Here is a 12,155-nt window from a genome sequence, read left to right as displayed (position 1 = left end):
AATGAGGATGAGTTAGGCCTGGTCTGAGCCATGCCAGCTGGCCTCAGTGATGGCACAGGACTGACCTCTCGTACACATTTCGCTGTAAGCCAAGAGCTGGGTTATCGATCGCTCTCCCTTATCCACTAGGGTCTAGCCAAAGGTAATTCATTCCACCACAGTCCTGCAGGAGATAAGGCAGCTTTCTCTGAGTACTATGGTTGGAAGACATACACTGACCCAAATAATATGTATTTTCATCCTTTCTCTTTTATTGCCTTTGTATCTTCTTAGGCCCTCTTCTGACCTTGATAAAATGACCGAGTTTTACTCTCACTCTCTTTAATGTTCTCCCTGAAATTAATGGGATTAGAAGGGATCCCAGTAGGGATCCTGCCATAGGATCTTGAGCCTGCTCACGGTGCAGAAGTAGAGTTCTCCCATGTAAACACACATTCACACCCTCAGCTACCACCAGATATACACACAGTAGAAGAGCATTTCAGGGGCTGCCTGTACAGCTAACAGGAGAGATGGTGGGAACAATCCTGCCTTGCAAAGAGAGCACCCGTACCAGACACCAAGATAAATAACACAAATTTACATATACAGGTATCCAAGATTAGACTCCTTGCCCTGGCCTGGTTCCTTGACCTATTCATTGGAATTATGCAGCTTTTCACAAGCCCTGGTCCATGGCCTATTGACCTTAATGCTTAACATCTGTTACACACTACATTCTTGTTAATGTCCTACTTGCTCTCACACCATGGGCACTCAACAGAATCCTCTCCAAATTTTAGGCAGGACTACAGGTTTTTTTGAACAGTGACAAAGTCAAAGGAACCAGTGAGGCCCCTGTCAGCCAATTTCAGGCTCTTGCTCCTTTGCATATACTGAAAAAGCCCAATACCAAAATAACAGCTGAAATGCTACAAGCCTGAGTGTTTATAATTAATATTTGACTCTACAAAATCTCTGGGCCCTTCCAAAGCCTGTGTCTCCTTAAATTAGCTTTGTATTGATTTAAAACTGATTAATTGTTCAATTATACCTCATGACAAGGCACCTCAACAGCCACTCTGTGAGCTCCCCTGTTACTCATGCTGATTTCATTAGGCACACGTAGCACTGAAACACAATGAGCTGAGCCCTGTCACTCAGCTAACTCACCCCTAATCAGCCGAGAACCAATTCAATCCAGATTCCCAGCTGATGAAAACCAGGGTCACTCCACTGACATCAAGTCTATTTGCACCAGCTGGCTCAAATGTTTCCAATTATCAGGAAATATTACCCGTTAATTTGAAAGCCCTTGCCATGCTGAATTATTTCCTATTGTGCTTGTGCTTTCATACCCACCCTTACCTTGTGTCTCCTAACATGTGAGAGTAACTCACACTGCCCGCCTGAGACAGACATGAGAACAAAGGCGACCTCCTAATGCTCTCGCCACTGAAGAGGCCACCAAGGCTCCATCACACATCTCAGTTCATGAACCAGTGAACAGATTTCTGCTTCCCCTGATGACTCAGAGGCAGGTCAGATTTATACAGAAAACTCACATTTCAATAGTTGGAGAAAACTATTAACCTGTCTGCATCAGGCTTTTAATGTAAACCCTCAGGCAAATTTGAGAGTGCTGAGCCATCTGTGGTCAGGGAGCTCTGGAAAATAAACTCGACCTTTGAAACAAGGCACAGTATACTTGTCTGAAAGTACAGTCAGCTAATGCACAGCAGCAGATTCATGTTAATGCTGATAGCAGGGAAACAGCACAGATTTGGCACAATCTGTGTTGACAGATGTCATCACCTTGTAAAAATCACCTATACTAGAGACCTATGGAAGACCAGCTGCAGTTTCTGTAATTACGTGCAGTCTTGCTGCTGGAAGTGTTTTGTTGCCTAAAATCTGGTTATACAGCATGTGTACTGTTAGCATCCTGTGACATGGAATAAACTCCCCCAGGTGACTGCACCTCCATGGCATCTCAGCAAACAACTGTTCACTCAAAAATAGCATTTTGCTTTTTTTTTCTACTTTGAGAGTACCTTTTTCCAAAAAGGGAACCTTTCACATCTAAGTTATCACTAGCACTACACATTACAAAGGATGCTGCATATACGTATCATTTCCCAACAGAAGAGTCATTCTAATTTGCCCATGGAAACTGTACATCATTTCAGAAAATATTCCCTAATTAATATCCATACATTTTCAAGGAAAGTATAAAGTTAAAAATATGTGAAAATATATGATTCTGGAAAGAAAATACATGCTGTTAGGCAAAATTTTAAGGAACAAGATCTAAGCTAGGACGTTCTGAAGGCTAGATCCCATTGCCCACACAGAGATATCTGGTGCCCTCCATGTATGAGACTGCCATGTTGAGCCTGCATGTGTGGAAATGCATTTAGAAGAGGTTTCATCTGTGCTATTCTGAAGTGGTAGCTGGAGTCCAGGTAGGGTAACCTACAGCATCTCACGTGAAAATAGGCCTGTTAATTGAACACAGTCATACCCATAAAAGTGTCTTAGATTCCTAAATAAGTGACCTTTTTTTTGCAAGTGTTGAAACAAAGCATCTTCTAGTAACTTCAGGGAAAGCCACTGGAGAGAAGCACTTGAGAAAATCAGGGCATTTTTTCAATATTAGGTACCTAACTTTAGCATCTCTTTTTTTTAATACCTGGAATCTGTTTTAAAAATATTTTATTTAAAAATTGACTCCCAGCAACTAAATTATCCCAAGTCATTGGTGAGAAATGAGATCTATCCTGTAGTGACATTTTCACAGACCCATGTGCTCTTCATATTTGGATTTAATTCGAGGCATCTGAATCAAACATTCCAGTCTACTTAAAACCTGAACTCTACCTTGAACTGTTTCATTTTCTTCATTCATTAAACAGAGGATCTAAGGTGACTGGGCTGACTATCCTAAATGCTGATCTCTGAGTTTAACCTTTGGAAAAAACCTACCTATGCAATGTCTGAGCCCATTTCCACATATACAAGCAAGGGTAAAGTGATACATTTGTATATGACAACATACACATCTTAATCTTCCATGCCTATACTGGACAAAGTCATACATATGCACAAAGTTTCAGGTCCATTTTACACAGCAGCAAGAGAAAATACAAGTTCAAGATAGTGAAGAACGTTGGCCAGCACAGCCAGTGCCTATGCATTCATTAAAATACATCAACATTTCACCTCCATATGATATTTCAATAAAACCAAAAAATACTGCTAACATTTCACTCACTAACCTTTGTCTTGCACCAGTACTTCCAGCTCTTCTCGAACGCCATCATACCAGCTGGTGATGTCCACATGGAGGGAGTAATCACAACAGGATTTGGTATCAGCTGCCTCATGCCACTTCTCAAAGGTGGTCAGTAAACTTGATCCAGGTTCTGGAAGCACATGGTCAACTGAAAAAAAGATTGGGTGTCTGTTAGCTGGACAGTATGCACACCGTTCAGACCTCCCCGAAGCGAACACTCTTCCAGCACCTCAGCCAAAACAGCAGCCCTGGAGGCGGTCTGTGTGCTGACTGTAACTGTGGGGTGTCAGCCAGGTCTTGCTGCCTCAGGTGCAGCAGACTTTGTGAACAGTCTATACAAAAGATGAGTCTGGTAACCTGCTTGGTGCAGCATCAATAGACACACAAAGGGGGAGCCAAACACCTCACAGTTTAGGAAACATCTGTCTTTCCCTTTCCTCTATTTTAAGAGACCACAGGTTCTGGACTTAGCTGTATTTCTTGCCTGGTATGTCCATCTCTATGTATTTCACAGTAAGAACAACAAAACCAGTGCCTTATAGTCACTGAACTGGCCCACTCTGCCCTACCAATACATCAGTGCAGATGTTCAATGTTTTCTCAGCAGCCAAAACTGGGAATACAGCCAAAGGTTTGAATGGGGCTGATGCTGAGCACAAACACTCAGTCACACCCTACAGTACACTGAGTGTCCTGCCTCTCCCCTGTCTCAAGATCTGTCTCTAATGATGCCACACCATCAATTGACATAAAGACACGACTACTTATGCATTTGTACCTCACTCTGCAGGGCTAGGTCAAAAGTTCATATGGAAACAAAGCAAGACGGGCTTACAAGTGGCATTTGCAAGCCTAACTCTGCACAGGAATACTCAGCTGAAGAACACAAACTGAAAAAAGCTATTAACAAAAGGAATGAACAGCAGTGAATTTTGTGCCTATGGCCAGAGAGTCTTTCAGCTGATACCTGCTGCTAAAGATGGGTAACAGATAACACCAAAAAAAAAAAAAAAAGCCGAATCCCAATTCAGCGGGGGTAAAACTCCACTGGGAACCTTCTCTTCACAAGGAAGCCATGACAATTTATGGCACCTGAACAACTGCCTCACAACATCTAACCAAAGTCAAGTCACGGCCAGAAGGAAAGAGATAAATCTTGTCCCACCATCTGTAGAAAGAAGAAGGGTTTTTAACAAGTAGAACAAGTAGAAGCACTTCTTCCTTTCACCAAGATGTTCCTCAAGGACATCTCTGGTAGGGACTTCCTCAGTTCCTGCTGCCAAACCTAAGTTCATAAATAAGCATCCTGTTATTTCCAAAGCCCTTGAAACAGCACTAGGTGGGAGCAGCAGATCTTTGTCTGATTTTCTGTGCCATACACTTACAGTGCGACCTACATTGTTTTCCAAAAATCCCAAGAGTATATACATTATCCCTCAGTGATTTGTCTGTATTTCAGAGGAAAATCCAAGAGACAATTCCCCAGGCTAGTATTTCTTTCTGAGGGTAGGTTCATTTTCAGGCCAGCTCTGGGTAACAACGATGAGTGGATCTCAAACATAGTGCCCAGAAATTTGAAGATTCATTGCAGAATATCTCAGAAAATCTGGATGAAGCCTCTGGTAGCTCTCCCCACACATGCTACACAGGCTTCAGCCTGGCGTGGGAAGAGATAGCACTGCTAGTACTCACTGATCATGGTGGTGCCCCCTGCTAGCGCTGCTTTTGTGCCTTGATAGAAGTCATCAACAGCAGTCATCCCTTGGTAGGGCTTCTGTAGATAAGTGTTGACATCTATTCCCCCAGGAATAACCATGCGCCCATTAGCCTCTATGGTCTTGACTCCTCCAGGGACAATCAGATTCTCTCCTATTTGCCTGGACAGCAAGGAAAGCCAGTGTTACTTTATTTGAACAAGCACAGAGGACAAAGCTATTTGAGGCATGTAGGGAAGAGAGATCCAGGGGCCATACAGAAGGAGGTGGGTCCCCAAAGGAAAGGTGAAGCTCAAGCACCTGCTCCCTCTGTCCTGCCCAGCACAGCAGAACAAAGCAGAGAAGAGCTGCCTCGCGGAGCCGTGAGCTCCACTTGCTTTGCATGGCTCTAGTGGCCAATAAAGGAGCTGTAATGCACCAGCATTAAAAATTGATTATTTTTTTATATGACTCCTATCTTTAAACAATTCAAATTGTGTACACTTAATGCTCTCTTGGGGGGTCCAGTTTTGTATATTAAGTTCTTAAATGAAAATAGGAAAACATAGATCAAATACGGGAGCAAGCTGGAATTGTAAATATATGGCAGAAGCAAAAGGCATCAAGCAATGCAAATTTATCCTTAAAAAGAAATCTAAATAACCTAAGATACAGAAATACATATCTAAGAGACCTAAACATGTTTAATCTACCATGTCTCATATTCTTCATCCTCCTCTTGAAGTTAAAAGTTAGTGAAACATTCTGTGGCAAAATTATAATTAGCTGTTGCCGTCTTTCTCCCTTCAGGTCTTCAAAGCAGGATTTTTTTTTTTTTTTCATTATTAAAAATATTAATCTGTCCCCCATGCCAATATCAAACTCCAGATACTTATGATCAAAATACTTTTATTATTCATGGACTCATCTACAAATAAGTTAACCTTTAACTTTTAAAGCCACACTACATTTTTAATGCCTACTTTGCATGGTGCCAAACAGGGAGAGGCATGGATCTGTGTGGAAGCTGTGTCTCCGCACAGTCACACCACAACATATTTGGGCTTAGAGGTAACCGTAAGGTAATTAAAGTTCACTTAGGTTATCTCATATTACGGACACTGAGTCCTTGTCTTAATTTTTTTTTTGTCTGGATAAAATAACATTTTTCCACAGCTAAGTAAATACCTCAGATATCTGAGCTGCTGAATCTGTTTCCCCATATTAAAATGCAACTTCCACCTACAGTTCAAAACAGCAACTGATTAACAGCCAACTGCGATAATGCAGAACCAGAAGTGAATATTAACTGTTCATTAAAACCAGTAGGAAAAATAAGAAAAACAGGGATAATTATTCACATTGGAATTTGGCCAAACTGACAGGGTTAATAAATAGCCCCAAGAGGTCAAGAATTTGTTTCAAATTCTATGCAAAAATGTCACCTCCAGCAGCTTGTCTCCCCTGGTGCTCTGGGCTCTGGCTGGAGGGAAGCATAGCCATTCCATCAGCAAACTCCCCACCAGCATCCTGGGATGGGGTCACAGCTGCCCAGCACTGACCAAATCCAGGAGGGCTTACCCATGACAGCTGGCACCTCCGTGTCTGGCACCTAACAGTCATCAACACGTGCAGCACTGGCAGCCTGTCATAACCTGGGTGCAGCTGCGCAGTGTTAACACCACCCTGACAAACAGGGAACCGAGCTGGATGCAAAAGCTGGCAGCTGCCCAGTACATCCAACTGCACAAACAAAAGTTGCAAGCAGCTTCTCTGTGTAAAATGTGCCTCACAAAGGCATATCATAAGGCATTGCACCTATGAGCAGATTCAATGAGGGCATACAGTTAGGTAGCCCCATGTGTAGTAATGGTGTTGCACTAATCTTCATTAGTCAAATCTACTCCCAAGATTTTAATCAGAACAACCCTCCACCTTTGTAGAGCATTTATGTGGCTAAGAAATTGAACTGGGAAAAAAACTGACTATGACTCCTCTCCTTTGAGTATGTCCAAGGAGTAACTGCACTCCAAGGACTAACATGCCTTCTGAGAATAGTATTAATGAAAACCTACACAAAAATATGAAAGCAATTAATTTTTATTTTCTTCCACAATCAGTATCTACCAGTTTCCTCTTCAAGAAGACATGTCCTAACGAAGTGAAAGTGTGCGAACTATATACTGAAGTTTTTTGATGACTCAATGCTCACTATTTTCAGTGTATGGTTGAGTAACATCTTATTCAGCTGAAATAATCCATGTTGAAGTGACATGGGACCAAACAGCCTTTGTGGATGATGCTGCACTACTACTTGTCAGAAATCTGTCTCATCTCTTGCCCTGGCATCAAGATTAAGGATGGGAGAAGTCTGATCTTCACTGGCGCTCAAGGTTATTTTTATTCTGAGTAGAACAGAGAGTAGGAGATAATGTGACAGGATTCCTGAATTGCTCACTCATTAATGCAGAGTGTATGTGAGTAAGAATGGGGTTCAGTTACTTGTGGGTGAAAAAAACACAACAGTGCAGATAAGTGCATTCTAGATCCTGTGCAAATGACTGAGCTGGTTTCCTCATACATCAGCAACCAGAAAACTCAGACCCCCCAGAAAGCTGATGCTGTCTACCATTTTCAGTTGAACCATTTAGCAAATTCTGTTGTACCTGAGCTGATTAAAGCACAATGGAAACAGCAGGCTTCAGCTCTTCCTGAGCTTCATCCAAGGAAGCTGAAAACCTCTCCCAGAACTCCATGGTGGTGCTTCTGTGGTTATCAAGCCCAGACCTCTTTCAGGCATCTGAGGCTCCCCCTAATTTGACTCACCACTTCCTCACCCTAGAGACCATGTCTCCAGTCCTTTGCCCTGTCACTTGTTCGTTCCTCCAGCCCAGAGGAACCCAACCCTTCCCCTTGGCAGGGATGGAGCAGAGTACAACAAGCGCCAGACCATGACCTGTCACTTGGCACAGGGCTCACTTCCTCATGCGATAACAGAGGCAGGAGAGATGTAGGCAAAATATATTATTTATATACCAATGGCCATTTAAATTACCAAATATTTAAAATACCATTTAGATGCTGGAGAACTGCCTCTCAGCTGCAATCTGAGTGTGCAGGGCTTAAGTTTCAGGTAGGAAAAATCCACATGCAATGCTGCTCCTTGTACCTAGGGAGCCACTTTGAGCATTGACTGGCAGGAAGAAGCATCTACCATCCTCCAAACTACAGCTGATCTTCAAACACACTCAAGGTTACATCTGCATTCCTCTCCACAGAACGATCTGCGTTAAAAGCACTAAAAGACCCAAATAATTTCATCAGACTGAAAGAGAAACCCAACCCTCTCTTTTCCAATCAGTTCTCATTTCAGAGTGAGAAAAATAATCCAGATCTTTTATATCCCAGCAAAACCAGGACACCATTGCCTATTCTGGGCTGAGTGGTTTGGTGTCTGCTCCATTCCATGGCAAGAATTCTGTATTATCAGCCATATCTGCAGCTGGAAAGTTAGATCATCAACTGAAATGTGGCTGACTGAGTTTCAAGGTCCAACTCCAAAGAATCTTGAGCCACATTTAACAATTATGTTAAATATTCAGACACAATGGGCAGTTCCAGCTGAAGAAACTAAGAGAGACCAAACAAACCCAGAGCTTACTTAGGTTGCAAAATTTATCAACTGAACACAGTGAGGACCCAACCCCATCTCACAGCAGGCTGCCCTCACAAATTACTGGGCAGCTGAGATACTTCCTGGAGGTATGGATCTACACATGGATTTCAGAGAGACTCTATGTACTTAACAAGGGCAGGTGAAAGCTTGGCATTGCTAACCTGCGTATTAACTACCATTGCATTTCTGGAATAGAAGCCAAAAATTCACAGCAGTTTCAGGCTCTCATCCTCTCATGCTTTTAGTTGTTTAAATAGTTTTGATGCTTACAAGTGTTACAAGGAGATTTGCATCTGAACTAACAAAAACACAGAAAAACTCAACAAAAATACCCACCAAAGAGATCACAACTTGGTTAACTGTTGCTTTAAAAATAGATACATATTCAAAATTTTGTGTCCTCTCCACTTTTGCCACTTCTGCAATGCAAGTGACACTAGAAATGGAAAGGCAGAGTGAAGGATTAAAAAGAGAACTGCATAGTCCATGGATGAAAGTGTTCATATTTGTTTCTATTATAATAACCTGAATCATAATAACATAAGTAGTCACAGATATATAAAGAATTAGACTTTTAATCTGATGGCATATTCTTAAGGAGCTCTGAAAACAAGTAGGCAATTAATTATTTACCAGATAACCATAATTATATTTCTGTGCATCAAATTGTAGCCTCTGGAGACCAAGCTTCTTAGGTCACTAGTGAAAATGTTTAGCAATCATGAAAAAGGCTTTGATCCTTGTGTACATCAGAGTGCTCATACACACTACGTAACTTTGCAAACCTTAGAGACCCTCATCTCCACTAAGCCAAGGTAGGACCAGCAGAGCACATGGACATCTCTGTTACAGTTTCCCAGGCCATCAGTAACACATATTTCAAGTTCTTCACCTAACAAATACTCTCTCAGTTCCTGCATTTTATAGCCTGGTAAATCAGGACTTCCTAATTATGCGACAATTTAAGATCATTTACCTTTTGTAATAGAGAAAAGGGACACATGAACAACGCGTAACAACCACAGGAACAGAACGTGCTGTGCTTCAGCATTAACCAACAGGCAACTGAGAAGCAGCAGGTCCTCATTTGCACCATGCAACATCGGGCATATTTCAGGTTTCTGTGCCCTGCAATCCTTAAAAGCGTGGCTGTCATTGCACTGACTAGGTATGGGGAAAAAAGGCGCAGAGAACCTTCCACCATTCATGGTCTCAAAAGATTTCCACTGTCCTTATCATTACTTCTTTTCTTGAGAGACCCTACTTACCTTAAATATTTCAGAAGAAACTATGATTGAACTGTTTGAAAAGCAAATATCTTCAATTCAGAGCAAAGAAATTTTCTACTTATCTAATCTTAGTGAAGATAAAATGGCAGAATTTAATAATTAAACACTCCTCTACTACAGCCTGACATTTAGAGGTAACAGATTCTGTTCCCAAAAGATTTCAGGTCAGCACTATCAAGAAATCACAGTAGTCTAAGTTAACAGGCATGCAAAAAAAAGCAGTATTTTATAAAACCAACTTTATAAGTCCATCTTCAAGGTATAGGTCTGCATAGAAGGAGTGGTCATCATTGATAATTCTTCCACCTTTAATGAGCAGACGGTCACTCTGGAGGGAAAAAAAGGGAACAAATGTGGGTTTGTTGAAATAAATAAACATCATAATGTATTTCTGATACTAAATATGCTCATATTATAAAGAAAGCCATTAATATCAAACTCTACCCTATATAAAGATGGGTTCATGTGGGTACAGGGACAGTGGAGAGGAAAACCATAGTTTCACTGACTTTATTTCTGACTTTTGGAACATGAGACCTCATGGTCATCACAGTTCGTTTTGCTCAAAGCAGAAGTCACTGCACATAGAAGCACTTAAAATGCCAATACATCCCCCTTTTACCACCTCATTGCACAAAGGCCAAAAGGGAAAAAGGACCCCCAGAAGAAATTGCCCAACACTGCAATGGCCAAGCTGAGCTCAACTGGCACTCCTGGCACCTCTGGAAAAGTAACAAAGCTTGGAATTAGAAGAGACAAGGTTGTAAGAGGCTGCTTAGCCCTGCCATGTAGAAATTCCTGACCAGGGAAGCTCCTTTAAAAACACTGGCTCAGCAGGGACAACTAGGCTGCTCCCACGCAGCAGCCAAGGGACGTGGCCCACAGCTCGTGTCTGCTGTGCTGCCTTACAGACCCACAGCTGAATGTGGAGTTTCTAGTGGGCATGAAGAATTAATTATAATCAATTTGTGATTTCTGCAGGTCAAAGGCTGTTCAAAAATTCGGGGCACTCTGTGCTGAGACACCCTGTGCCATATCTCAGTCACTCCATGAATGAGAACAGCAGGCAGCCTCCAAAGTTTGGTTCACCTGAAATACCACACAAACAGCACAGAGAGCCACCACCTCCTTGTATTTCCTAAAGTGCCAGGAAGCAAACATTTTTTTTTCCCAAGGATTGTTCAAAATACCAAGTCTGCAACTGTTCACAACAATTGTCTGTTTATATTTTTCTCTATTCAAGTGGTTACATTCTTTTCTCAAAAACTACATTTTATAGAAAGCAAATTTTACCAGGGCATATTCCTGAGAACCAGTATTTAAACTCTCTCATTGAAGAAGTCATACTGGAAATGCCAGCACTCTACCACCTGCCCAAAGACAGGGCAAGTTTATAACTTCAGTGCTCTTCTGGCTTTAGCTGGGGTAGTTAATCTTCCTCACAGCAACTTGTATGGGGCTGTTTTGGATTTGTGCTGGAATCAGTGCTGATAACACAAGGATGTTTTAGCTATTGCTGAGCAGGGCTTAGAGAGTGAATGTCTTTTCTGCTCACCACTAGTAAAGAGGCTGGGTGAGCACAAGGAATTGGGAGGGGGGTAGCTGGGACAGCTGACCCCAACTGACCCAAGGGATATTCCACACCATATGGCATCATGCTCAGCAATAAAACTCAGGGGGAGGTTGATGGGGGCAGCACTGCCTGGGGACTGGCTGGGCATCAATAGGTTGGTGGTGAGCAACTGTACTGTGCATCACTGGTCCTTCTTGGATTTTATTAATCTCTCTTTTTAATTTTCCTTAATATTTTCCTTAATAACAATAATTGCATTATTATCATTACTATTATTATGATTACTCTATTTCCATTACCAAATTGTTTTCATCTCAACCCACGAGGTTTTCCACTTTCACCCTTCCAATTCTCTCCCCCATCCCACAGTGGGGTGGGGTGGGGGAGAATTGAGCAAGCAGTTGTGTGAGGCTGAGTTGCCAGCTGGGGTTAAACCATGACAAGTACATAATACTTTGGAAAATAATTTTTCCAAGTGACTGTGAATGCTGGAAAACTCTTAAAGCAGTCAAAACCATTTTTTCCCATTCGTACATAAAAAAGCCATTTATTATAAATTATTTCCTTGGCTCACCAGACAATAACTCAGAATCTCCAGTTTGTCCATGTTTTATACTCCTCAGTCCAGATTCAGTTCCTGGTTTAATTA

At 41.9% G+C, this 12,155-nt stretch overlaps 1 protein-coding gene across 2 annotated transcripts in view; it reads right to left on the bottom strand.

The window, feature by feature from the left end:
* CRMP1 (collapsin response mediator protein 1) overlaps nucleotides 1-12,155 on the bottom strand; it is a 50,557-nt gene that overhangs the window by 23,044 nt on the left and 15,358 nt on the right. For both annotated transcript variants that reach the window (XM_032109961.1, XM_032109962.1), the window contains exons 2-4: nucleotides 10,173-10,261; nucleotides 4,967-5,151; nucleotides 3,258-3,422 (exon numbers count right to left, since the gene is read on the bottom strand). In XM_032109961.1, the coding sequence (XP_031965852.1) occupies nucleotides 3,258-3,422; nucleotides 4,967-5,151; nucleotides 10,173-10,261 (439 nt within the window). The remainder of the gene's footprint in view (nucleotides 1-3,257; nucleotides 3,423-4,966; nucleotides 5,152-10,172; nucleotides 10,262-12,155) is intronic.

Source organism: Corvus moneduloides, chromosome 5 (genome assembly GCF_009650955.1).
Source record: "Corvus moneduloides isolate bCorMon1 chromosome 5, bCorMon1.pri, whole genome shotgun sequence".
Taxonomy (NCBI): domain Eukaryota; kingdom Metazoa; phylum Chordata; class Aves; order Passeriformes; family Corvidae; genus Corvus; species Corvus moneduloides.
The sequence above is the reverse complement of the archived record's forward strand: the minus strand, read 5'-3'. Positions and strand labels throughout refer to the sequence as shown.